Source organism: Syngnathoides biaculeatus, chromosome 16 (assembly GCF_019802595.1).
Source record: "Syngnathoides biaculeatus isolate LvHL_M chromosome 16, ASM1980259v1, whole genome shotgun sequence".
Classification (NCBI taxonomy): Eukaryota; Metazoa; Chordata; class Actinopteri; order Syngnathiformes; family Syngnathidae; genus Syngnathoides; species Syngnathoides biaculeatus.
This window is the reverse complement of record NC_084655.1, coordinates 3,931,613-3,957,999: the sequence shown is the minus strand read 5'-3', so window position 1 is coordinate 3,957,999 and position 26,387 is coordinate 3,931,613. Positions and strand designations below refer to the sequence as shown.

Below are 26,387 nucleotides of genomic sequence, written 5' to 3'. Positions count from 1 at the left end.
ATTCATAAGATATCTGGAAGAGGACATTTATTGGAGTGACAACAGCAGGAGTGTTTGCAAGACGCTATGGCAATAGAAAGGGTATCTAAGCATAACTAAGAGTAGAATAACAGACAAAACTGACCAGTTCCTTTTTTATTTGCATTTCAACTTTCTCCAATAACACAAAAATAAAATTGCTACACTCATGAACATGTCCAAGGTATCAAATGCTACAGACAAAAATGGCATTTTTTGACTACCTACAGTTTACAAAAATTACATTTTTAGATACCATGATACTAATTCACAGATCGTTTATACTTGCATCACTGGACGGGCTTCTTTGGCCTTAAGCTCTACACCAGCAGCTGCAAATCCCGTTCCTCCCTGTAAAACATAAGACATCAAGATCACCTTAACTCTGGGCAATTTGAGAAAAGACACGTTTACATCCAGAACATTGCTAGAAAAGAGATAATCGCACCAAAGGTCTTTTGGTCAGATTGTTGACAGTTGGCGCTTAAAGGTCTACCGACATCTCTATATACATTCTAAAATTTATATTGTGAAAATTACATATAATATTCACTTCAATGTTTGCAATTCTGGTTCAAAATATCTTCAGAGTTTTGAAAGACCTATTGCCACTTATAGAAAATACTTGATTTCACTTGTTGCTGTTGAGTTTAGAGGCATTACTTTTTCAGAAAGGGCCCAGAAACTTCAATGAGGGTTTTTTTCCCCCTTAATAAATGAAATCAAATTTAAAAATACCCTTTTAAGTTTACTTGGATTCTATTTGTCTGATATTTACATTTGTTTGATGATCTTAAACAAAGTGGGGAAACAATGGCACTGTATTTTTAAGTCAGTCATTAAATGTTAATAGGTCATAAGTAGGACACAACTCAAATTAGCTTAGGGAAAATGTTGAATTTATATTGTTTAAATCAATATATGTTTGAAAATGTTACTTTCAAGACAACCATGATACACTTTAATACCTCAGTAGATAGTACAGCAACAGCCATATTAAAAGAACTAGTTTAAAAAAAAAAGAGAGAGAGAGATAGGGTGTCAAATCTTTTATACTTTGAAAACTACAAAATGACAATGACTACTACAGCTCCCCCCCCCCCCCCACCCTTATTGTAGACAGCAGATGTTTCATTTACAGAGCTCCACATACGCTAAATGCAATGCCTTTTTCTGGTACCCTGCTACTCAAATGTTTCTGGAGGCTCCTGGTTTAGTGGGTCAACATGGGGGGGAGTGTACTAACCCTTGTTGTAGACCACAAATGCAATCATTACAAAGATGCTATTTTACAGAAAAATAAGTGTCAGTAAGGATTTAAAGCTCTAAACAGTTATTAAAAATTAAAAGTCAGTCTTTCCGCGCTTGTATTTACTGATCAATATTAAACTACGTATGTTATGTTGACGTCTACACATACCCTCTGTAGTGGTATGATGTCTTTGTCGGAGAGCTTGTCTCCACTCACAGGATCGGTCATGTCCATCTTGATGAGTTTCTCCACGCACTCCTGGGTCACCACGCTGCCCCTGAACACAAGATGGTGTTAAAATACCTTTCTTGAACATGCGGGCAACTGTGAAAAGACACATTGAACGGGTGACTCACGAAGGTCGCAGGACAGCGCAGGGAATGCTGTTCCCAAGGACATCTTTCGTTACTGCACAGACGTACCTGTCCTGAGGAAGAAGGCAGAAGAGAGCAAATACAAGAACTAAAACTATTGAAAATCATTGTAAGAGGAGTAATACAGGCAAAATGTTATGATAACCAATATGATTTAAAAAAACGATAACATAATAAAAGACCTCTCTAATGCTATGAACATTTGCATTTCATGCCATGGTGCTAAAAACAATGGCAACCCAAAGTGAAAAATGTCCCAGTGGTAGTTTTAGGTTTTTTGATTGCATATTTGTTTTTTAGTCAGATTTTGCCTCTCCCACATTTAAATCGAAACCTGCTTGAGAATACTAACATCAACAGATGACAAGCAACATTTCCTTATTAAATTAGTGCATTACTTTAATGTTTATAAAGTATAGAACTCTTGCTGTGTCTAAATGTGTTCAAGACGAAACCAATTCTGTCTCACATTGCGATGTGATCATCTAACCTGGCGGTTGATCAGGGCCACTCGGTCCAGACTCGGGTCAACTGGGGTGAACCGCACCGTGATCAGCTCATTCATTTTAATTGGCCGCCCTGACATCGGACACAACACAGCCTTACTCTGGCAACAAATTGACACAGAAGAAAAACGAGAGGAAACTAATAAATACAACTGATTGTGTACATCATATCCACGCTCATTTCTTTATTTCAGGACTCACAGATGAGCTTTGGATTCAGAGGTTAACTTCTTTTCATCACCATGCAAATACACAAAACAAACAAAGGCCATCATGACATAAAAGCTCGAAGGCAAACAGGCCAAAATGATGGCAAATTCACACAACATGCAGGCACAATATAAAATGGCTGTAAAATCTCATCTCTAAAGTAGCAATTAAAGGCTCTCAATAGGTACAAGAAATGTTTGAGTAGTAGCTATTCAGGGTCAAAATGGCCCTTTATATCTGACATTTAAGGAAGTAAAACCATGTAGATCTCTGTACCATCCTCAGAAGAAAGACAATGGTTATAATATAAAGATTATAATTAACTAAAGTGATATAAAAGAACAGTATACTACACTGTTACATCGTAATGGAAAAATATACTGAAAAAGATTTAAAAGTAAAAATGTGAATGACAAGCGTTATATTCAGGAGGTCAAATGTTTGATTTCAAAGTGATGCACTTCAGTGAGTGAATAAGAGATCAAATTATGTGGAATTTGATGAATATAGCCAACTCTCAGCCGTGAGGCAGACATGCTAAAGGCAAGGTCCACGGTGCTGCAACTGTGGATGCAGTGTAACTGCTGCCTTGCCTTCCTTTTCACCAGCAAGGGGCGTCAAGTATTATGGGTGGAGAAAAAAAAAAAAACCTGTTATTGAAAGAGCCTGAACCAAGAGGGTGTGTGGCAGCGTGGAGTCACCTCCAAATCTCCCTGCTCACACTAAATAAAATAAAAATATTTACACTCCATACGGAGCACGGTGAGCCAAGTGGTTAGTATTTCTGCCTGACAGTCCCCTAATTTAAAACATACTGTATATAAAATGAGATGATGGCATATGTAAATTTGAATGCCCATCTAGATGAAAGCAGAAAAACCCTGAAGTAAATGATCATCACAAGTAGCTACTCACTGGTTTCTTGAGAAGGGTGGGCTTTGCTTCAGGTGTCAGAGAAGGAATCCAGAAGCTGGGCAGACTCTTGCTGGAAGACGCCACTGGACCACTGCAAGATGGTGCTGAGGATGAGGAGCTACTGTCCATCCTGATTTTCTCACCCACTCTATTTTGCCCTTAAGGAGAAAAAGTTGAAAAAATTAAAATACCTTTTCCAAAGCCAAGAGAGTTGCTACTGTATCTTGTAACACACATACCTGAAGTGAAAGGATTGATGGGTTTGGAAACGATGCTGTTCTCCCTGGTTTTAAACTTCTCTACTTTCTCTCTTTCCTCTGACTTGGATTCAAGCTGACTGTCATTCTTCTGAGCTTGTTTTTGCTTCTCATAGGCCTAGACGAAAATATGCAAAAAAAAGCCATGCAACTTAAATGCAAAAGTTTGTTTAAATATTTACATTTCAACAGGGAAAAAACGAGTAAAAATTCATCTATTGTCAATAGCGCTTATCCTGTTATCAGCTGTGAGGACTTGGAAACTATCTCAGATCACTGTGCGAAAGACAGATGACACCCATTTAAGGCCACCCCAAAAATCATCAAGAAGAATTTACCTTCATTTTCTTGGCAATGTCCGTCTTCTGATGCAAAATGTATTCAAGAATAGCTTGTTTTTCATACAAGAATCCATCTGGACTGCAAAAAAAAACAAAACGAACGCAAGATTTAAATGCATGCTCAACCCATCAATTTGCCAATATCAAACGATGATATCTGCAGCATAATACATGTGCTTTTACAAACAGTGAATTACGGTAAATGTGTAGAAAGAAAAACTCTGGAGAGGCTCCAAATTTACCTGCTACGAGTGCATAATCCAGGTCTGCACAATGACTTCTTTTTATAGCAAGCTTTAAAAAAAAAACGTTAACTGATCACCGATCCCATAATAGTAATAAGTCCATTTAAATGACGTGTTAATTTACTGTATACAGTATTCCCTTGCCTATTTGTGGTTCACCGTTCGTGGCCCCAGATATTTGCGGATTTTAACTCTCAAAGTTGTTTTTGTCCTTAATGTACTGTATTTTCAAAACCATAATGTGCTCTTAATTGACCCCTCCGTATAGGGCACTTAACCACGCCTCCTGAACTGACGTCACGCCACGTGCGCCTACGTCAGATAAACAATTAGCAAAAAGGGCGGCGCAGCAAGAAAAGAATAGAGCGAAACTGTCCGATTTACCGGCTGATTTCTCACTCGCATTCTTAGCTAACAGTGAAATATCGTTGAAAAGCAGACAGCAGGGCTTCAAGTATTTCAGCGAGTGGTATTTCAATGGTATTTACATGCATATCGACGGAGAAACCATTGATATTAGCGCAAGATCTTTCCAGAGTCAGACGAAGACCGAGAGGCCACATAATATAATATATTATAACCCAAAGACGAATTCGTCATTGACAGTTTCCTATTTTCGTGTTACCTATTACACTTGTGTGCAGAATCTGTATGTGTATCTGTATAGCCGTTTGTGAACCGCCGTATGAAGGAAAAGAAGAAGGCGAGGCTTGATTTTAGAGTTGTTTCTCTCGTTTTCTTTGTGTAACGTCACGCGCTCCCCTCAATAATTATTCTTGAATTAGTGCCGAACTTACGTAAGTCTCGACCGAGTACGACAATCACTACTTTAGTGTCCTCAAACATCCTTCCTTCAGTCTTGGTGTCTCGGTGCACGTCGGAGCCTTTTAGGACTGCTAGTCCGGTTTAGCTTAGCTCATTAGCCGCGAACAAAAGGACACGTTTGTGCAGTCAGATCATCGCAAAATATCGCTCAACACAGATCAAGTGTGTCAGTCATTCACACTTAGCTATGTTATGCAAGCGAAGAACTGCTAATTCATTTATATGAGACATGTATTGAAAATCAAATATAGGGCATAGCTTTGTGCAAACAGAGTCCAGTTTACCGTAGCCGCGAACAAAGGGACACGTTTGTGCAGTCAGATCATCGCAAAATATCGCTCAACACAGATCAAGTGTGTCAATCATTCACACTTAGCTATATTATGCAAGCGAAGAACTGTTAATTCATTTATATGAGACATGTATTGAAAATCAAATATAGGGCTTACCTTCGTGCAAAAATATCTGTTCCGGTTGATGGATTCAGTTGATCATGCGGTCTTCCACAAAGTTTGATCCATCAAAGACTTTTTTCGTACTGGGTCTTCGGTTTTGGAAAGGGTACGAATTGAACTCCACCAATTAGCCTTTCAGGATACCTGTCGTCACTATTATAAAGTCCGTGACTACACCTCCATATCTATTGTTAAAGAACCCAAATACGCGATAAAACGCTAACAAAAGCTATACTGGACAATACGTTGTCTGAGGAAACTGCGGGCCCAAAAAGGGGGCGTGGTTTATGCAGATCTCTGGCCTCTGATTGGTCAGCGACGCTGATGACGCAATTTCTACGGAGGGGTCAATTAAATTCTCTCCTAAATAGACAGGGCGCCTTATAATGTGGGGCGCCTTGTGTGCACACTGCGTTAAAAAAAAATCGTTCCATTTTCAATACGTCTCATATAAATGAATTTGCAGTTCTTCGCTTGCATAACATAGCTAAGTGTGAATGACTGACACACTTGATCTGTGTTAAGCGATATTTTGCGATGTTTTTGAATAACTCTATAAGTACATTTTCGTTTTTCTATATTTAACGGTAAGTTGATGATGACTGCACAAACGTGTCTCTCTTTGGCGCTCCCAAGCTAAGCTAAACCGGACTTTGTTTGCACAAAGGTATGCCCTATATTTGATTTTCAATACATGTCTCATATAAATGAATTAGCAGTTCTTCGCTTGCATAACATAGCTACGTGTGAATGATTGACACACTTGATCTGTGTTGAGCGATATTTTGCGATGATCTGACTGCACAAACGTGTCTCTGTTCGGTGGCTCCCGAGCTAAGCTAAACCGGACTAGCAAGTCCTAAAAGCCTTCGACGTGCACCGAGACACCAAGACTGAAGGTAGGATGTTTGAGGACACTATAAAGTCGTGATTGTCAGTCGGGACTTACGTAGGTTCGGCACTAATTCAAGAATAATTATTGAGGGGAGCACGTGACGTTACACAAAGAAAATGAGAGGAACAACTCGTAAATCAAGCGTCGCCTTCTTTTCCTTCATACGGCGGTTCACAAACGGCGATACAGATACACATACAGATTCTGCACACAAGTGTAATAGGTAACACGAAAATAGGAAACTGTCAATGACGAATTCATCTTTGGGTTATAAAATATTATATTATGTGGCTTCTCGCTCTTCCTCTGACTGAGTGAGAGCTGGTAGCTGGTAAATCGGACAGTTTCGTTCTAGTCTCTTCTTGCTGCGCCGCCATTTTTGCTAATTGTTTGTCTGATCCTTCCTTGCACACAATTGAATCCCCAATCCTTGCACACATGGGGTGACGTAACTTCAGGAGGCGTGGTTAAGTGCCCTGTACGGAGGGGTCAATTAAGAACATTAATTGAACTTGGGTAGTGTAAGACAACTATTTCTGCTTGATAAGCTCTCGTGCAATGATTAGCTTCCTTTCATTTCTTGAATCTACGTCACACTATGTAAACTCTCTGCAATTGTACTACTACCATCTTCTGCCGCTTCCTTTCTATAACACTTATCACTCCGCGTTCCTCAAGCAAGCCTTTCCACGAACATCCTCTCCTGTCCTGAGCACCGGTGACACACAATTCCCCCCCCCCCCACACACACACACACACACATTTTTTTCTTATAATAGTGTTAGCAAGATCCACTCATGTTGTCATCCCTACGATAACGAGTTTAGCATTTGAATTGAAAAGATAAAAGCTCACTGATAATAAATAATGGGATGTGGTGGTATCGGAATATAAGATTTTATTGCACTAGTCTGACATAGTGCAAAAGTAAAAGAGCAAATTTGTCTTGTGGTCTGATCTGCACATTACGTGTTGTCTCTCAGCTGTCTTCTCTCTCCCACGCATTTTTTTTAACTAACTTTATTATCAGTCAGAAATTAACAGTTCTACGTGAAAAGACACCAATTATATATGTATATAAATAACACTATAAAAATTAACTAATTTTCATAGGTGATAGTATGTGCAAGTATTCAGACCCCTGAAACATTTCTACATTTTTGTAGGTAAAAGCACAAACTTACATTTGTTTTATTGGGATTCAGCCAATGCTCAAAGGAAAGTTGCACATATTGTGTTTGAGAACTCGAACCATGTATCAGTAGAGTCTGAGCTTCATATAAGTAAAGAAAATGTGAAAGCCATTCATAATTTTCATGTGTTATGTGACAAAATCTGAAAACATTCAAGTCCTTATACTGTATTGCATCTGTGTGTGTGTGTGTGTGTTGAGAAACCTACGTGACCACAGGAGTCTGGCAAGGTTGCAGGGATAAACAGCAGCAGTCAAAGTCTTTGATGGCATCTTTACCAAGACGAATGCTCTGTGTGCCGTAACCCGATGCGGCTGAGCAGGACGAGAACACACAAACAAGCTCACATTGTTTCTTTTATTTAAACTTAGAGTATTTGTAACTGATGGAGAGCCAAAGAATCTACCTATTGTAGGTACAGTGTTTAACATACATTTCACCCATCCAATTTCTAGAAGGCTTGTTCCCTTTGGGGATGTGGGAACCTAGCTCAGTTGACTTTAGGTTACAGGTGGGATACACCCAGGACTGGGCGCCAATCAATCATAGGCGCAAAAACGAACACATACTCACACTCACATTTTCACCAATGGACAAACTTGAATCCGGAATTAACCTAACGTGAAAAGTTTTTGGAATGTGAAGAAATTCACAGAAGCACAAGCAGAACATGAAAAAGCCACACAGAAGGGCCTGAACAGAGATTTAAACATGGAGCCTCTCAACTGTGAGGCAGACAGGCTGCAAACAAAGTTTCTAACAAAGTGACCTCGTGTTGCAAAAATTAACCCAAACAACAACCAGAAAAAATTTTGCAAAGCCCAAATTTTACAAAAACAAATAAATTTGTATATTATGCAATTGTTAATACTGCAGTAACCTGAACCTGAGTCTGTGTATGCTACTTGGGTAAAAAAAAAAAGACATATGAACCAAGTTTTGTGCTTTATCATATAACATGGAACATCCACCCATCCAATTTCTGACGGTTATTCTATAGAGCTCGTGCACCTACGTCACCGAAATCATGTGACTGGCCATATTTCCAGTATAGTAACACATTGTTCAATGCTACGTTGGTTGGAGACAACATGAAAATATGTCTTCTAGCAAAACGCCCAGAGTCCTGTCCGAGACTGTTAAACATTTAGAAGGTGAAAAAAAACCCGAAGGTACGGGGTAAAATTAGGTAAACTCGGCATAGAGGACCCATATTTAATGCCGTAGTCAATGTGTTCGGCGATAAGAAATTGGACTGTTAATTCGCTTCCGCTTGTCTTTTACAACTGGATATACACATGTATTTGGTGAGTAAATCGTCGAGATTTACACAAAAAAGTTTGAAAGGCACCACTGTGAATCGTCCCCCAAAGCCATCATGATTTAAAGGACTTCTTTATTTACAAGCGGTGTTGTCAAAGGGTAGTGTTTCATTGTCTTTTTTAATCTGTTTATTTGTTTAATACAGCGTTGTTGTATTTATCTTTTATGTAGAAACTTTAACGTTTTTTTAACTGTTTGCAAACATTTACCAATGTATTTATGTGCGGCCTTGTTTTTGAATAACTCTTTAAGTACCTTTTCGTTTTTCTATATTTAACGGTAAGTTTATGATGACAAAGGTCTTACTGTTAAAAGGGACTAACAAAATAAAAAATCTACTTTTCAGGATTAAAGTCTCTGTCTAGTTGTTTTTTGTTGTCTGAACACGTAGGCTATTACTTTTTTTTTAAGTTAGTCATTGTTTTTTTGGTCATTGATAGTGTCACAAGGACAATGAATAAAATAAAGGACAATACATCTATCGTGAATTCTTAGCGCTATAGGGCAAATTCAAAGATAGACGTTCTGTTTTCGGGCATATTTTACTTGATTCCCAATTTAATTACGTTTTAAACTGCATCCACAAGGTAGTTAACAGGGCTGAGGAAACCAACTACCCATTTCTTACCTGTATCTTTCTTTTTCTCGTGATACGTGTAAACGGCTCCAGCTGTGCAATTTTTCCCGTGGCGAGTCATTCTCGTCCATGAAATGTGGCAAGTTTAAAATGACAAAAAGATGCCAAGTAATTATTAGTTAGCTTGGACTCATTCGCAGTTCATCGAAAACAGGAAACGGGAAGTGAGCTCTTCATAGAAAATGAATAAAGATTGATTGTGTTCAAAAGTCCTCAATCATTCATTTCTCCCCAATCACTATTTTGGGACTTTTATATAGTGGATAATAATCATGTAAAAAAAAAATATTTTCTGACTATACTCAGGCGCGCCCTTAACGACGTCTTTTATGTCCAAGTACGACAATCACTACTTTAGTGTCTTCAAACAGCCTTCCTTCCGTCTTGGTGTCTCGGTGCACGTCGAAGGCTTTTAGGACTCGCTAGTCTGGTTTAGCTTAGCTCGCTAGCCGCCAACAAAGAGACACGTTTGTGCAATAAGGTCCTCGCAACACAATCTTTACGTTTGAAAGGACGTCAGCTGACGGATCTTGTATCATAACAACTAAAAAAAAAAAAGAATTATTATTTAAGGTGAAAGTTTTCTGCAAATTTAAGACAAAAAAAAAAGAACTATCAACATTTGAATGAGCCTTTGCCCTGCTCCCTTTATCGATCTTTACCATTATTCCCACCGGGTACATGACTACGAAGCGGCCATGTTGGAAAGGTCGACGGTCCCGTCAAAGGCAATACAGTACAGTACTTGGACATTAAAATGAGGTTGTAGCTTGATTTTTATGAGTGTTACTTTTTTGACAATGCCAAAGTGTGTGCTATCAAACAGAATATTTGAAAATAAACCACAATACCTTTTTACTGTGAAAGGTTACTGAGTTTTCTTGATTGTTATTGTAATTGTACAACCGTATGTTGCACATTTAACTGGAATCCTGGGGGTGTCGTGGGGGCACCGTGGTGCAGAGGAATGAATGTTTGGCAGCGGACGCAGGGGCCCGAGGCCAAGAATAGCACCCACCCTTCAGTTAGCTATGGCTACATAAGTACAGTAGTTTATCAATGTGACTGTGGGGTAAACAAATAATGTGCACAATTTCAAGAATCTTTGAGTGCTTTGGAAAGTGCTATATAGGTGTTAATTATTTTTGCCATCCATACATGCCTCTATAAGCACCCATTAGAACCTGTGGGTGGACCTACCACAATATCCATCCATTTTTTTTGAGCTCCTTATCCTCACAAGGGTCGCAGGAGAGCTGGACCCATCCCAGCAGTCATCAAGCAGGAGTAATCACAGGGCTCATGGAGACAGACAACAGTAGCCTTGACAATCACAGCTAGGGACAATTTGGAGTGTCCAATTAATGTTACATGTTTTTAGGATGTGGGAGCAAACCGGAGTGCCCAGAGAAAACCCATGCAGGCACAAGGAGAACATGCAAACTCCACACAGGCGGGGCCAGGATTGAACCCCGGTCCTCAGAACTGTGAGGCCACCGTGCCGTCACCATAATAACTGCAGCTGTTGTCTGTCTCCAAAGCTCAGTGGTTAGAACATTGGCTTGGTAAACCAGGGGTTGCAAGTTAAGATTTCACTGGGGCCTCTGAGGGGTTGTGTCAGGTAGGGCATACTGTGTAAAAACTGTGCCAAAGAAATATGAGCATTCATCTGAGACATCATGCTGTGGCGACCCCGAATGGGACAAGCTGAAAGAAACTTGCGTTTACTATATATATATATATATATATATATATATATATATATATATATATATATATATATATATATATATTTGCCTGCGAAATGACACACTGATATCGTTCTGTTTCCTGTGATATGCTTATGTGAATAACTGAAGCATTGTGTCTTCTTTTACCTCAGAATAAAATAAAAAATGTAAAAAAATACACGTTTCATGGGTAATGATGATGTTGTGGTTGTATTAGTTTGGACTGTATTTAAAAAAATAAAACAATCATGAAGTTTTCGTTTTTAAATTATAAAGTATATAACTTGGTATATAATGGCCACAGAGAACAGATCACAGATTTTGCCATCAAATGCCAGCACATCAAGCTTTTATGACACATTTGGTATTTTCAACAATCACTTAAATGTCACTAACCAGGCCAATCTTCAGTTTTGTCTCTATAAAAAAAAGTTTAAAACCATTGAATGTCATTTTGTTGATAACAAAACAGCTCGAAATATCTTTGATAACTATTTGTCTGTCTTTCAACAACACCATTTCCTGTCTATGCTACTGTGAATTTCCTGTGAGCAGATCCACCACACCCTTTACAGAGAGCTACCTCTAAACGAAAGGTACTGTCTACAATACATCCAAGTTGCATGACTGTCCTTCTGCTGTCGTACTCAACACGCACAGTGAAGAAAATAAGTATTTGAACAACCTGCTATATTGCAAGGTCTCCCACTTAGAAATGATGGAGCGGTCTAAAATTTTCATTGTAGGTCCATGGCCACTGTGAGAGAGATAATCAAAAAAGAATAATCCACAAATCAAAATGTATGATTTTTTTTAACGATTTGTTTGTGTGATACAGCTGCAAATACGTATTTGAATACTTGTCTGTCAGCTCGAATTCTGACCCTCAAAGACCTGTTAGTCCACCTTTAAAAGTCCACCTCCAGTATGTATTATCCTGATTCAGATGTTCCTGTGTGAGGTCGTTAGCTGTATAAAGACACCTGTCCACCCCATACAATCAGTAAGACACAAACTTGTAACATGGCCAAGACCAAAGAGCTGTCCAAAGACACCAGAGACAAAGTTGTACAACTCCACACAGCTGGAAAGGACTACGGAGAAATTGCCAAGCAGCTTGGTGAAAACAGGTCCACTGTTGAAGCAATCATTAGAAAATGGAAGAAACTAAAGAACTCAATCGGAGTTGAGCCCCATGCAAGATATCACCTTGTGGGGTCTCAATGATCCTTAGAAAGGAAAGGAATCAGCCCAGGACTCCATGACAGGACTTGGTCAATGACCTGAAAAGAGCTGGGACCACTGTTTCCAAGGTGACTGGTGGTAATACACTAAGACGTCATGGTTTGAAATAATGCAGCAGACGGAAGGTTGCCCTTCTTAAACCAACATGTCGAGGCCCGTCTTAAGTTTGCCAATGACCATTTGGAGGATACAGAGGAGTCACGCGAGAAAGTTTTGTGGTCAGATGAGACCAAAATTGAACCTTTTGGTCATGATTCCACTAACCGTGTTTGGAGGAAGACGAATGATGAGTTCCAAATTAAGAACACCATCCGTACTGTGAAGTCTGGGGGTGGTAGCATTATGCTTTGGGGTGTTTCTCTGGACATGGGACAGGACGACTGCACTGTATTAAGGAGAGGATGACCGCGGCCATGTATTGTGAAATTTTGTGGAAAAACCTCTTTCCCTCAGTCAGAGAATTGAAGATGGGTCGTGGCTGGGTCTTTCAACATGACAATGACCCGAAGTGCACAGGCAGGAAAACCAAGGAGTGGCTCCGTAAGAACCATATCGAGGTTCGGCCGTGGCCTCGCCAGTCTCCGGACCTAAACCCCATAGAAAATCTTTGGAGGGAGCTGAAACTCTATGTTTCTCAGCGACAGCCCAGAAACCTGTCTGACCTAGAGAAGATCTGTGTGAAGGAGTGGGCCAAAATCCCTCCTGCAGTTTGTACAAACTTGTTGAACAACTAGAGGAAACGTTCGACCATCCGTAATTGTAAACGAAGGCCACTGTACCAAATATGAATGTTGGTTTTTTCAGGTCTTCAAATACTTATTTGCAGCTGTATCACACAAATAAATTATTAAAAAAAAAAATCATACATTGTGATTTCTGGATTTTTATTTTTTGATTATCTCTCTCACAGAGGATATGCACATATGATGAAAATTTCAGACCCCTCCATGATTTCTAAGTGGGAGAACTTGCAATATAGCAGGGTGTGCAAATACTCATTTTCTTCACTGTATCTCATTCTGACCTTCTCTGTACTTTTCCATTAGCATCCTCAAGGCAAATACTGCTTCTGTGGTACTCTTTCTAGGCATGAAACCACACTGTTGCGAGCAGATACTGACTTCTGTCCTGAGTCTACCCTCCACTACTCTTCACCAAATGCTTATAATGCCTCATGGGCCTGTTGAAAGCCGTTTTCCACTCATCCCCCTCTCTTATCCACACTAGGTTGTTTTAATTTCTCAAATCCAGCTTGGTGAAAACCTTGGCCCCTTTCAGAAGTTCCAAGGCTGTAGCAATGACGGGGAGAGTGTAACTGTTCTTTATCATGTCATTCAGTCCTTGGTAATCAATGCAGGGCCGCAGGGTCTTTTCCTTCTTTTCTACAAAAAAGAAGCCTGCCACAGCTGGGGACGACATGGGCCGAATCAGTCCTGCCGCCAGCAACTCCTCCACCAATGCTTTCACGAATTGATGCTCTGGACCTGAAAGAGAATCTCGTCTCCCGTGAGGGGATGGGGAGCCGGGCAGCAGGTCAATGGCGCAATTATATGGCATGTGAGGAGGAAGCGACTTGGCCTTACTCTTGGAAAATACTTCCTTTAGGTCATGGTAATGGGAGGGGACTGAAGATAGGTCCGGCTCATCTCGTGGCATTTTAGCGGCCTCTTCCCTCTCTGCTTCCTGGGACGAGAGGGACGTATGTGCACACTTGGCTCCCCAGGGCCTGATTTTCCCGGTCGATCAGTCAATTTGGGGGTTATATGTTCTCAGCCGGGGACCCACCATGATTATGTTATCGCCCATGGTGTCAAAAACGTAGAAGCTGATATGTTGTGAATCCTGAAATGTCAGGGTGAGCGTCTGAGTGCGGTGGGTTAATTTGCCAAGGAAACTGCCATTTGCCGTGTAACCATTATTGGGCGTTGTACTGCGAAAGTCCTTAGACAGATGCTTTTGACGAGCTGAGAATTTAAAAGATTGCCGTCTGAACCAGAGTCTATGAATGCAGTTGTCCTGAGTGGCTGTCCTCCCGAACACAGGGTGACAAGAGGAAGTGCTTGATCCGGTCTGTCCTGAATGAGGTTGAGATGCACCCTAGTCAGAGTTCAAGGTGAAGTACCAGCTGGTTTGACTGGGGAGTGGGTCACCGTGTGCCCTGACTGCCCACAGTAGAAGCAAAGTCCTACACTCTGCCGGTGTAGGCGTTCCTCTGGTGACAGGCAGGGGCGGCCCATCTGCCTGGGCTTCTCCACCTGATTAGACGTACCTTGAGGAGTGTCAGCATCCCTGATACGGGCAGGTTTGTCCCTCCGGCAGGCGCTATCCTGATCCCGATCTTTGAGTCTGTCTATTTTTAAAGTTAGAGCGATGAGTGCATCCAGGTCTGTCGGCAAGTCTAGCGGGATCAGCTGGTCCTTTACCGAGGGGGACAGCCCTTGAAAGAATGGATCTAAGAGCACCCTGTTGTTCCACTGGCTTTCAGCTGCAAGAATGCGGAAGTCAATGGTGTAATCGGAGAACTGGCACTTGCCTTGGGCAGCGTGATCAAAGAGTTTTCCGCTTCGCGTTCAGGGGATGCATACTGGAACACTTGCGCCATGGACTTCATGAAGGACGCCTGCGTCCAACACTTGTCTGTGTCGTGGCTCCACTCAGGATTCTTCAGCGCGTCCCGTCACGTGAGAAATAACGAATGCGATCTTGGCTCTGTCAGAGGGAAAGGCAGCTGCCTGAATGACTTGACACTACCATAGTCCCCCAAAAACGCTCCAGACGGGAGAGTGGAGAGCAGACACCCAAATGTGCACCGGGGACCGGCGAGGGGAGTGGCTCGTGGACACGGAAGGATCTCGCGGCAGAAACTGGCGCCGGGCTGGCATCAGCTCCATTGAGGAAGGATGCGGACAGGGAACTAAGCCAGGCAAATACCTCTCGAAACTGGTTGCTCAGCTGGTCCAACTGGCGAGCAATCATCTAGAGATGTTCGTTGAGATGCCTTCTTTGAGCCCTGAGGACGTTGCGCACCCGATCTGACTCGGCTGGGTCAATGTGCCGGCCAGATCGTTCTATCATGACCAGAACACGAGGCTGAACCCAAAATGCACAACTCACGAGACCAGGCACAGTTCGGGAAGCGTCTTTATTTAAGCTGAGGTCGAAACACAGGGAGGTAGTCCAAAAAAAGCACCAGTACCAAAATTGACAGGCGTGAAGGCAGTTTAATTAATGAGGCACAGTTCGGTACACAGAGTAGCAAGGACATAGGCAAAGGATTGCAGGAACGTGACATGACATAGTCCAAAAATCTGGGAAGTACCGGACAGCACGCGTAGCAATATATACATGGACCGTAATCACCAAAACGAGCCGCAGGTGAGCGCATCTGCTCGTCAGACACCCATGATAGATTTGTGCACACTTTAGCAGGTACTGTATTAAGGCCAACTCTCTCAAGCATTTGTCATGTTTCGGGGCTTATCTGACCAACACAAATTTATAACTCCCTCCACAGATTTTCTATTGGGTTGAAGTCTCGAAACTTGTAGGCCATTCGTGAACCTTGAAATGCTTCTATTAGGGCCATTCCGTAGTTGCCTTGGCAGTGTGTTTGGAGTCATCGTCATGTTGGAAGACCCAGCCACATTCCACCTTCAGTGCTCTTGCAGAGGGAAGGTGGGTTATTGCCTAAAATCTCACTATACATGGCCCCATTCATCCTCTCCTTTATACGGATCAGTCGTCCTGTCCCCTTTGTAAAAAAAAAAAATAATAATAAAAGGAGCCCCAAAACATGATGTTTACATTCCCATGCTTTACAGTGGATAAGGCATTACTGGGATGCCACTCATCATTCTTCTTCCAAACACAGTGAGTGGAGTTTTACCAAAAACTTCTATTTAGGTCTCATCTGACCACATGGCACTCTCTCAATCCCCCTCTGACTGGAGGACTCTAAAGTTGACCAGTGACTGCCTGGACTGGTATAAACAGGAGGACCTTTCGGGGTCTTGGAGGATTTTAATCCATGATGATGTAGTGTGTTACTCATGGTAATCTTTGTGACTGTGGTCCCAGCTTTCCTCAGGTCATTGACAAGTACCCTCATGTAGTTTTGGGTGAATCTCTCACCATTCTCGAGATCATTAATATCCCTCGAGGTGAGATCTTGCATGGAGTTCCAGGTCAAGGGAGATTGTCAGTCATCTTCTATTTCCTCTGTCTTTTAACAATTACACAAACAGCAAATTTCTTTTCACCTAGTTGCCCGCCTCTTGTAGTTCATCTCAGCCTTGTGCAGGTCTACAATTTTGTGTCTGGTGTTCTTCGACAGCCCAGCTGGTACATCACTCCGAACTCTGACTCTCAACCTCATTCAGGACAGTCCGCACCAAACACTTCCTCTTGTCACCCTGTCTTCGGGAGGACAGCCACTCAGGACAACTGCATTCATAGACTCTGGTTCAGACTTCAATCTTTTAAATTCTCAGCTAGTCAAAAGCATTCGCAGTACAGCACCCCCATAATTCTTAAACGGCACAATGGCCATGTCTTGGCCAAGGTGGAGAAGTTGGAATAGGTTTGGGCGGCTGTGATTCAGTTGGTGGAGCAGGTTGTCGAGTGACTGAAGGGTTGATGGTTAGAATCCTGGCTCCAACTGTCTTAATGTGTCCTTCGGCGAGACACTGAACCCTAATTTGCTCCCAGTGGGCCTGGCAGTACCTTGCACAGAAGCAGCTTCCCACTGGTGTGTGAGTTGGTGAATATGAGGTTTTGTAAAGGGCTTTGGGCACTCTGATGGTGTGCAAAAAAAAAAAAAAACACTGTATTTGTGGTGTCCATTTACCATTTTCTGACCGTTTGAGGGCTTGGTCCGGTGTCTTTACAGATATGAAGTTCAAACGGGTGCCATGTTAAGTGTGTAGGCTAAAGAGCTTCTTCAAGATGAAATATCAGGTCTGATAAACCCAAATTTATCACTGATTGATACTTGTTCAAATATTTGTTTTCTACAGGGATATACAAATAAATTCTACAGTAAATGAACAATACGAGAGATCCAGGATTTTTTCCACATTCTGTCTCTCACACTTAAAGTGTGCATATGAGGAAAATTACAGACTTCTCAACTTGAACTTGCACAATTACTGGTTGTCCAAATCCCCCATCCCTCACACACACACAAACGCACACGGACACGCGCACACACACACACCACACACACACACACACACACACACATACACACACACACACGCACGCACACACACTCATGCACACACACAAGCACACACTCTGTACTGAGAGTGCTAAAGGATGCAATGCAAGATTTAAAAAATGAGCAACGAGACTTCCTTCATAAACAACAATCCCCCATGGAGAGCCCGCCCTGCAGTTATCGAGAGCGTTTAACTCCTCTTTATCTGCAATCCACAAACTTGTCATACTGTATCACTCAATCAGCACCCTGCCCTTTTGCCACCAATTATTTCCCATCCTTATGTCCGCTGGTCATTCCCTCCCTATTTAACTGCATCAACAGAGCCTTCAGTAAATGAATTCTTTTTATTAGAAATATATATCCAGACTTTAGAAGCCATTTCCACGAGACTAAAGCCAGGTGAAGTTCCACAATAATGGCAAATATTTAAAATACAGGAATTTACAGTGAAGAAAAGTATTTGAACACCCTGCATCTCATTTTGGTGATGATGCTCCATGTAAATATTGTCACGCGTGCGGTCTGGTTCTTGCCAGATCGTTGTACTGCTACAGTGATGAAAATAAGCATTTGAACACCCTGCTATATTGCAAGTTCTCCCACTTAGAAATCATGGAGGGGTCTGAAATTTTCATTGTAGGTGTATGGCCACTGTGAGTGGGATAGTCTAAAAAGAAAAATCCAGAAATCACAATGTATGATTTTTTTTAAATGATTTATTTGTGTGATACAGCTGAAAATAAGTATTTGAAAACCTGTCTATAAACTAGAAGTCTGACCCTCAAATACCAGTTAGTCCGGCTTTAAAAAGTGCACCTCCACTCCTTGTATTATCCTGAATCAAATAAACCTGTGTGAGGTCATTATCTCCATAAAGACACCTCTCCACCCCATACAATCAGTATGACTCAAACTCAAAAATATCAAGGTTGTGGCGTGGCCGAGCTAATCTCCAGACCTAAATCCAATACAAAATCTTTGGAGGGAGCTGAAACTCTATGTTTCTCAGCAACAGCCCAGAAACCTGTCTAATCTAGAGAAGATCTGTGTGGAGGAGTGGGCCAAAATCCCTCCTGCAGTGTGTGCAAAACTGGTGAACAATAGGAAATGTATGACCTCTGTAACTGCAAACAAAGGCTACTGTACCAAATAACATTGGTTTTCTCAGGTGTTCAAATACTTATTTGCAGCTGGATCACACAAATAAATCGTGAAAAAAATCATACATTGTGACTGATCGATTTTCTTTTTAAATGATCTCTCTCACAGTGGACATTCACCTGCGATGAAAATTTCAGACCCCTCCATGATTTCTAAGTGGAAGAACTAGCAATATAGCAGGGTGTTCAAATACTTATTTTCTTCACTGTAGCAGTACAACGATTTGGCAAAGACCAGACCGCACCGGTCTATCATCTTAAATTCTGGCCCTCAAAGACCTGTTAGTCCGCCTTTAAAAGTCGACCTCCATTCCATGTAGTATCCTTAATCAGATCCAGCTGTGTGAGGTCGTTAGCTGCATGAACGCACCTGTCCACCCCATACAATCAGTAAGACTCAAACTTGTAACATGGCCAAGACCAAAGAGCTGTCAAAAGACACCAGAGACAAAATTGTACAACTCAACACAGCTAGAAAGGGGTATGGAGTTCATTTTCACAGTTCCACTGTTGGAGCAATCATTAGAAAATAGAAGAAACTAAACATGACAGTCAAGCTCAATCGGAGTAGATCCCCATGCAAGATATCACCTCGTGGGGTCTCAATGATCCTTAGAAAGGTGAAGAATGAGCCCAGGACTAGACGACAGGACTTCTTCAATGACCTGAAAAGAGCTGGGACCACCATTTCCAAATTGACTCTTGGTAATACACTAAGACATCATGGTTTGAAATAATACATGGCACGGAAGGTTCTCCTGCTTAAACCAGCATGTCAAGGTCTGTCTTAAGTTTGCCAATGACCATTTGGATGATACAGAGGAGTCATGGGAGAAAGTTTTGTGGTCATATGAGACCAAAATGGAACTTTTTGGTCATAATTTCACTAACCATGTTTGGAGGAAGACGAATGATGAGTTCCAAATTAAGAACACCATCCCTACTGTGAAGCATGGGGGTGGTAGCATTATGCTGTGGGGATGTTTCTCTGGACATGGGACAGGACAACTGCACTGTATTAAGGAGAGGATGATTGCGGCCATGTATTGTGAGATTTTGTGGAACAACCTCTTTCCCTCAGTCAGAGCATTGAAGATGAGTCGTGGCTGGGTCTTTCAACATGACCATAACCCGAAGCGCACAGCCAGGAAAACCAAGGAGTGGCTCTGTAAGAAGCATATCAAGGTTCTGGCGTGGCCTAGTCAGTCTCCTGACCTGAACCCAATAGAAAATCTTTGGAGGGAGCTTTTTCCATCCAAGCCTATCTTGCGCATCTTCCTCTCCAACACCCACGGTCCTCATGTCCCCCCTCAAAACAACCACAACCTTTTCTTTGGTCTTCCTCTCACTCTTTTGCCTGGCAGCTCCATCCTCAGCACCCTTCTACCAAGATACTCACTCTCTTGCCTCTGAACATATCCAAACCATGTAAGTCTGCGATATCTAAATTTGTCTCCAAAACATCCAACTTTGGCTGTCCCTCTAAAGAGCTCATTTCTAATCCTATCCAACCTCCTCACTCGTAGCAAGAACCTCAACATCTTCATTTCTGCCACCTCCAGTTCTGCTTCCTGTTGTCTCTTCAGTGCCACTGTCTGTAATCCGTACATCATGGCCAGGATCGCCACTGTTTTATAAACTTTGCCCTGTATCCTAGTAAAGACTCTTCTGTCACATAGAACACCAAACACCTTCTGCCAACTGTTCCACCACGCTTGGACCCATTTCTTCACTTCCTTACCACACTCTCCCTTGCTCTGTATTGTTGACCCCAAGTATTTGAAGTTAAGAAATTCTAAACACAACAGAAATGAAATCAATTAACATCAAAGTCAGTTTCAAGATTTTGTTCGAAAAGTCACTAGGTTCTGCATGTTCCGGTTCTCTCCGGAATCTAACATCACATCCAAGCATCATTTAGGCAGAAAGTGAAAAAGCAAGCAAAGATGGTGAGGAAGTGTGTAGCATACGGCTATTTTGCGACAAACGCTTACAGAGTCACCGTACATGAATGGCCGAAAAACAAACGGATAGGCAAGATATGGACTAGGTTTGTGAAGACAAAGCGGCGCATTGGAGTTACAAGTCAAAGTCAACAGTATTATGTTCCAAGCATTTCACGGCAGACTGCTTTGAAAACCCCGTACAGGGTTCAATTAGTTTTGCTAGCAAGTAAGTACGTCCATGTTCTATTACGTCTGTGTTCAATTGTTTAGTATTCACAAGTATCTACCTCGTTTTAAATGTAAGTACAATATGATGTTTAGAAAGTGACGAAATTTGGACACTGGATAAAGTTAATGTACTGTTGAAACTGAGGTCTTCCTCAAATTCGACGACAGCAGTGTGTGCTCTCAAGTGTTTGGTGCATTATAATACGGGCTAAATGCATGTAAATAACACAAAGAATGTGCTGTGAACAATGGACATTACTCTGATCTGACAAAATATTCCAAATTGAAAATGTGAATGAAATGTTTTTTGTTTTATCTTGCAGAAAGCCAAGGTTACTGCCATGTGCCTGTCCAACTATCCACTCGTGCCTTTCACCAATAAGAACTGTAACCATAAACCTAAAAGACGAGCTTATGATAAACGAAATGTTGAAATGTTAGCAGTGGCAAGTTCCCTGAAGTTTAGATTATTTGGTTGTTTTTCAGAATAAAAAAATAACTGTTTATGTATAATTCACTTGCTTACTGCCATAGCCATATGCACAATTGTCAGATGTAGGGTCAAGTGAGTCCGAAGAGCTGGCAGACATAACTGAAAGTGCCTATTTGAGTAATGATGTGATGAAGCTATCTCCACTGGGACAGACCTCTAGTATCGAGGAATACCACAGTGTTGTGAACCACTTTGCTCCAAAGATGTATCACTTTGGATATGATGGGATGAGAAACCTGTAAATGACAATTAATGAATTAGATTGTAAGACAGGAAAAGCTCAGGAGTTGGTTGACATGATGATTAGGAGAAAGGTTGATATACTGTGCATCCAAGAGAGCAGCTGGAAAAGTAGTAAGGCTAGAAGATTAGGAGCAGGGTTTAAATTATTCTACCACGGAGTAGATGGGAAGAGAAATGGTGTAGGGGTTATTTTAAAGGAAGAGCTGGCTAAGAATGTCTTGGAGGTGAAAAGAGTATCAGATCGAGTGATGAGACTAAAATTTGAAATTGAGGGTGCTATGTATAATGTGGTTAGCAGCTATGCCCCATAGGAAGAATGTGACCTAGAGTTGAAAGAGAAATTAGACTGAGATGAAGTAGTTCTGAGCATCCCAGACAGCGGGAGATTTGTGACTGGTGCAGATTGTAATGGACATATTGGTAAAGGAAACAGCAGCGATGAAGAAGTGATGGGTAAGTACGGCATCCAGGAAAGGAACTTTGAGGGACAGATGGTGGTGGACTTTGCAAAAAAGATGGAGATGGCTGTAGTGACCACTTATTTCCATTAGAGGGAGAAACATATAGTGATTTACAAGAGTGGAGGTAGAAGCACGCAGGTGGATTATATTTTGTGCAGACGATGTAATCTGAAGGAGATTACTGACTGTAAAGTAGTGGTAGGGTAGAGTGTAGCTCGACAGCACAGGATAGTGGTGTGTAGGATGACTCTGGTGGTGGGTAGGACGATTAAGACGACAAATGTAGAGCAGAGAACCATGTGGTGGAAGCTGAGAAAGGAAGAATGTTGTGCGGCCTTTCGGAAAGAGGTGAGACAGGCTCTCGATGGACAGCAGAAGCTCCCAGAAGACTGGACTACGACAGCCAAGGTAATCAGAGAGACAGGCAGAAGAGTACTTGGGATGTCTTCTGGTCAGAAAGGGGAGCAGGAGACTTGGTGGTGGAACCCCAAAATACAGGGAGTCATACAAGGAAAGAGATTAGCGAAGAAGAAGTGGGACACTGAGAGGACTGAGGAGAGGCGAAAGGAGTACATCGAGATGCGACGTAAGGCAAAAGTAGAGGTGGCAAAGGCTAAACAAGAGGCATATGAAGACATGTACACCAGGTTGGACACGAAAGAAGGAGAAAAGGATCTCTACAGGTTGGCCAGACAGAGGGATAGAGATGGGAAGGATCTGCAGCAAGTAAGGGTGATTAAGGATAGAGATGAAAATGTGTTGACTGGTGCCAGTAGTATGCTAAATAGATGGAAAGAATACTTTGAGAAGTTGATGAATGAAGAAAATGAGAGAGAAGGAAGAGTTGAAGAGGCAAGTGTGAAGGATCAGGAAGTGGCAATGATTAGTAAGGGGAAAGTCACAAAGGCACTACAAAGGATGAAAAATGGAAAGGCAGTTGGTCCTGATGACATACCGGTGGAGGAATGGAAGCAATTTGGAGAGATGGCTGTGGGGTTTTTGATCAACTTATTCATCAGAATACTATCGGGTGAAAAGATGCCTGAAGAATGGAGGAAAAGTGCTCTAGTTCCCATTTTTAAGAACAAAGGTGATGTTCAGAGCTGTGGGAATTATAGAGTAATAAAGTTGATGAGCCACACAATGAAGTTATGGGAAAGAGTAGTGGAGGCTAGACTCAGGAGAGAAGTAAGTATCTGTGAGCAACAGCATGGTTTCATGCCTAGAAAAAGTACCACAGATGCATTATTTGCCTTGAGGATGCTAGTGGAAAAGTACAGAGAAGGTCAGAAGGAGCTACATTGTGTCTTTGTGGATCTCGAGAAAGCCTATGATAGAGTACCAAGAGAGGAACTGTGGTACTGCATGCGTAAGTTTGGTGTGGCAGAGAAGTATGTTAAAATAGTACAGGACATGTATGATGGCAGCAGAACAATGGTGAGGTGTGCCTTAGGTGTGACAGAAGAATTTAAGGTGGAGGTGGGACTGCGTCAGGGACCAGCTCTGAGCCCCTTCCTGTTTGCAGTGGTAATGGATAGGCTGACAGATGAGGTTAGACTGGAATCCCCTTGGACCTTGATGTTCGCAGATGATGTTGTGATATGCAGTGAAAGCAGGGAGCATGCAGAGGAACAATTAGAAAGATGGAGACATGCACTGGAAAGGAGAGGAATGAAGATTAGCCAAAGTAAAACAGAATATATGTGCGTGAATGAGAAAGGTTGAGGGTGAAGAGTGAGGCTAAATGGTGAAGAAATAGTGAGGGTGGAGGACTTAAAATATTTAGGGTCAACAATCCAGAGGTGAGTGTGGTCAGAAAGTGAAGAAACTGGTCCAAGCAGGTTGGAACAGCTTGCGGAAGGTGTCTGGTGCGTTATGTGACAGAAGAGTCTCTGCTAGGATGAAGGGCAAAGTTTACAAAACAGTGGTGAGGCCGTCCATGATGTACGGATTGGAGACGGTGGCACTGAAGAAACGACAGGAAGCAGAACTGGAAGTAGCAGAAATGAAGATGTTGAGGTTCTCGCTGGGAGTGAGCAGGTTGGATAGGATTAGAAATGAGCTCATAAGAGGGACAGCCAAAGTTGGATGTTTTGGAGACAAGATTCGAGAGAGCAGACTTCGATGGTTTGGACATGTTCAGAGGTGAGAGAGTGAATATATTGGTGGAAGGGTGCTGAGGATGGAGCTGCCAGGCAAAACAGCGAGAGGAAGACCAAAGAGAAGGTTTATGGATGTGGTGAGGGAAGACATGAGGGCAGTTGGGGTTAAAGAGGAAGATGCAGGAGATAGGCTAAAATGGAAAAAGATGACACACTGTGGCGCCGCCTGACGGGAAAAGCCGAAAGGAAAAGAAGAAGACATCAGTTAACATTCAATTTTTTGTTTGATAGATTATGCTTAGCAGCACTTCATTGCAACGAGAATGCTCTACGGGCTCAAGCAAGAGACAAATCATGGAGTTTGATGTATAACATAACCTTCCCAAAGGCAAAACAAGGGCATCACAAGGTGAAGAAGATAATCCAGGATTGTACCTTTGGTGAGGCCCTCCCCACCACTCCACAAACAAACAAAAAAAAGCAGAACGACACAAAGAAAACCCCTATCAAAGTATTATATTGTAAGTATAATTAGTCTGCAATAATATTAAACCTGTTAAATTTAGACTAAGACTCAGTTGTTGACGTCACAAAGAAGACATAGCCAAAATGTAAAATAAAAACATTTCTGATGTAAAATTTATGCCAGGGCCACTCCAACAGCTTGACGAAAATTTTACGTGGTCAAATGATTCGTCCACGGAAGTAGATTAATTTTGAACGCCAACAAGGGAAGTAATCTAGTTTTCATAGAGACTTTCACTTTGAGGCTTGCCACTTGCACATTTAACCTATATGATGACGGCGTAAACCAGGACTTCAGTGTTTGCATATGTATGAAGTAATGTAATTTCCATATTTCAGGATATGTGGAACGCCTGTTAGAAGAGCTCCGGACCCTCTAATTGGATGTGGACCTTACGACTTCCTCTGATGAACCCCAAGCACCACCACCTCTCAGCAGCCAGTACACAAAGCCAAGCAAGGACTTGGCTATTCGGGATAATTTTTCAAGATTTTCAAATCAAAGCTGTTGAAATGAAATGTTGTGAAAATTTAAAAAAAAAAAGAAATTTGAAGAAGCCGATTTAAAAACTGTGTCCGGTTTGTTGAATTTAAACCAAATTCTATCCTGATGGAACTTCAGCGGCAGAAATTTTATGTTACAAACTTCTGACACATGCTGATTAATCAGTCATGTTGCGTGATGCAAAAAAGTAATGCATTAGTCTGGTGTGTTCAATAATCATTATCTCAACTTGTGTGAAACTCTGTAAATATAGATAAGATAAGGTGACATACTGTGGATTTGAAGTCTCCAGCTCCGAATGACATTTTGTGGAATGAAACAATATCATATTTAGCATGTGCATATGTAAATGTTTGTTGTTTAACATGTTGCTGTATTCAGTCAGTCTTGACAAAACCGTCCTGAACAAATGATAGTTTCATCTACAGTGGTTTGTAAAAAATACTTATACTGATACTTACAGATGATAACACAAATTCATCAACCATTTCGCTTACTCTAATTAGAGTCAACTCGAAAGGCAAATTTTGCACCAGAATGCCAGCAATGTCCATCAATTATTAGTCCAGGATCAATGCTTTACTTTCATGCAAAGAAAAGGGTAATGTTCATCAGCTGGGAATAAATCCTGTCAACACGGCATCATCTTCAAGTCCTGGGGATGGAAATTTTGCTTGGATTCTCTGCACAGTACATGATGGTATAACAACCCTGTTGCTCTTGCCAAGAGGCCCCCAACACCACCTCACCAACTGTCTGTACACCACGTGGCGATTTCTTTCATGTCCTTCTCCTGTGAAGACGTTTCTGCCATAATGGTATTGAAAGACATGCCAGGCTATCTCCAATACAAAAGGGTTTAGGCAGACTTTTCAGCCTTCGTGGTTAACAATACAAGCCAAAGCGGTTCCATCCAACTTCTGGGCGGTTTCTGTAATTTACCTAACAGCAGCGACATTTTCCCTGGGAAGGCAATGGCTAGCAATTTCCACATTTACACCTGGGTAAAAAATATAATCAGTTAAAATAATGGTATTTGGTTTGTTTTAAGCACAAAGTTGTATTTCATAACTATCTTTTGC

General features: G+C 41.6%; 1 protein-coding gene and 1 long non-coding RNA gene across 4 annotated transcripts; one reads left to right on the top strand and one right to left on the bottom strand.

Annotated features, from left to right (window-relative positions):
- Positions 1-120: 120 nt before the first annotated feature.
- nosip (nitric oxide synthase interacting protein) lies at positions 121-10,020 on the bottom strand. 3 transcript variants are annotated; one of them, XM_061846420.1, is made up of 10 exons: positions 9,438-10,011; positions 7,695-7,800; positions 4,116-4,167; positions 3,871-3,952; positions 3,515-3,650; positions 3,276-3,433; positions 2,135-2,251; positions 1,627-1,697; positions 1,439-1,547; positions 121-369 (listed from the first exon to the last, which is right to left on the bottom strand). In XM_061846420.1, the coding sequence occupies exons 2-10, from the start codon at positions 7,756-7,758 to the stop codon at positions 298-300; spliced, it is 861 nt and encodes a 286-aa protein (XP_061702404.1). In that variant the 5' UTR covers positions 7,759-7,800; positions 9,438-10,011; the 3' UTR covers positions 121-297. The 3 variants fall into 3 exon arrangements, with proteins under 3 accessions (XP_061702404.1, XP_061702403.1, XP_061702405.1); XM_061846419.1 differs by lacking the exon at positions 4,116-4,167 and having other exon boundaries at positions 9,438-9,997; XM_061846421.1 differs by lacking the exons at positions 2,135-2,251; positions 4,116-4,167 and having other exon boundaries at positions 9,438-10,020.
- Positions 7,812-26,387, top strand: LOC133514599 (uncharacterized). The gene is made up of 4 exons (XR_009798823.1): positions 7,812-8,793; positions 11,732-11,772; positions 24,567-24,715; positions 25,140-26,387. It is a non-coding gene; the product is annotated as an uncharacterized LOC133514599 (long non-coding RNA).

Excerpts from the sequence above, each read along its gene's own strand:
- nosip (XM_061846419.1), bottom strand. The coding sequence starts at position 9,507 with ATGACTCGCCACGGGAAAAATTGCACAGCTGGAGCCGTTTACACGTAT. Across the intron at positions 3,953-7,694 it reads TGCCAGACTCCTGTGGTCAC|TCCAGATGGATTCTTGTATG; the intron begins GTAGGTTTCTCA and ends TTTTTTTTGCAG. Across the intron at positions 1,698-2,134 it reads TGGCCCTGATCAACCGCCAG|GACAGGTACGTCTGTGCAGT; the intron begins GTTAGATGATCA and ends CTTCTTCCTCAG.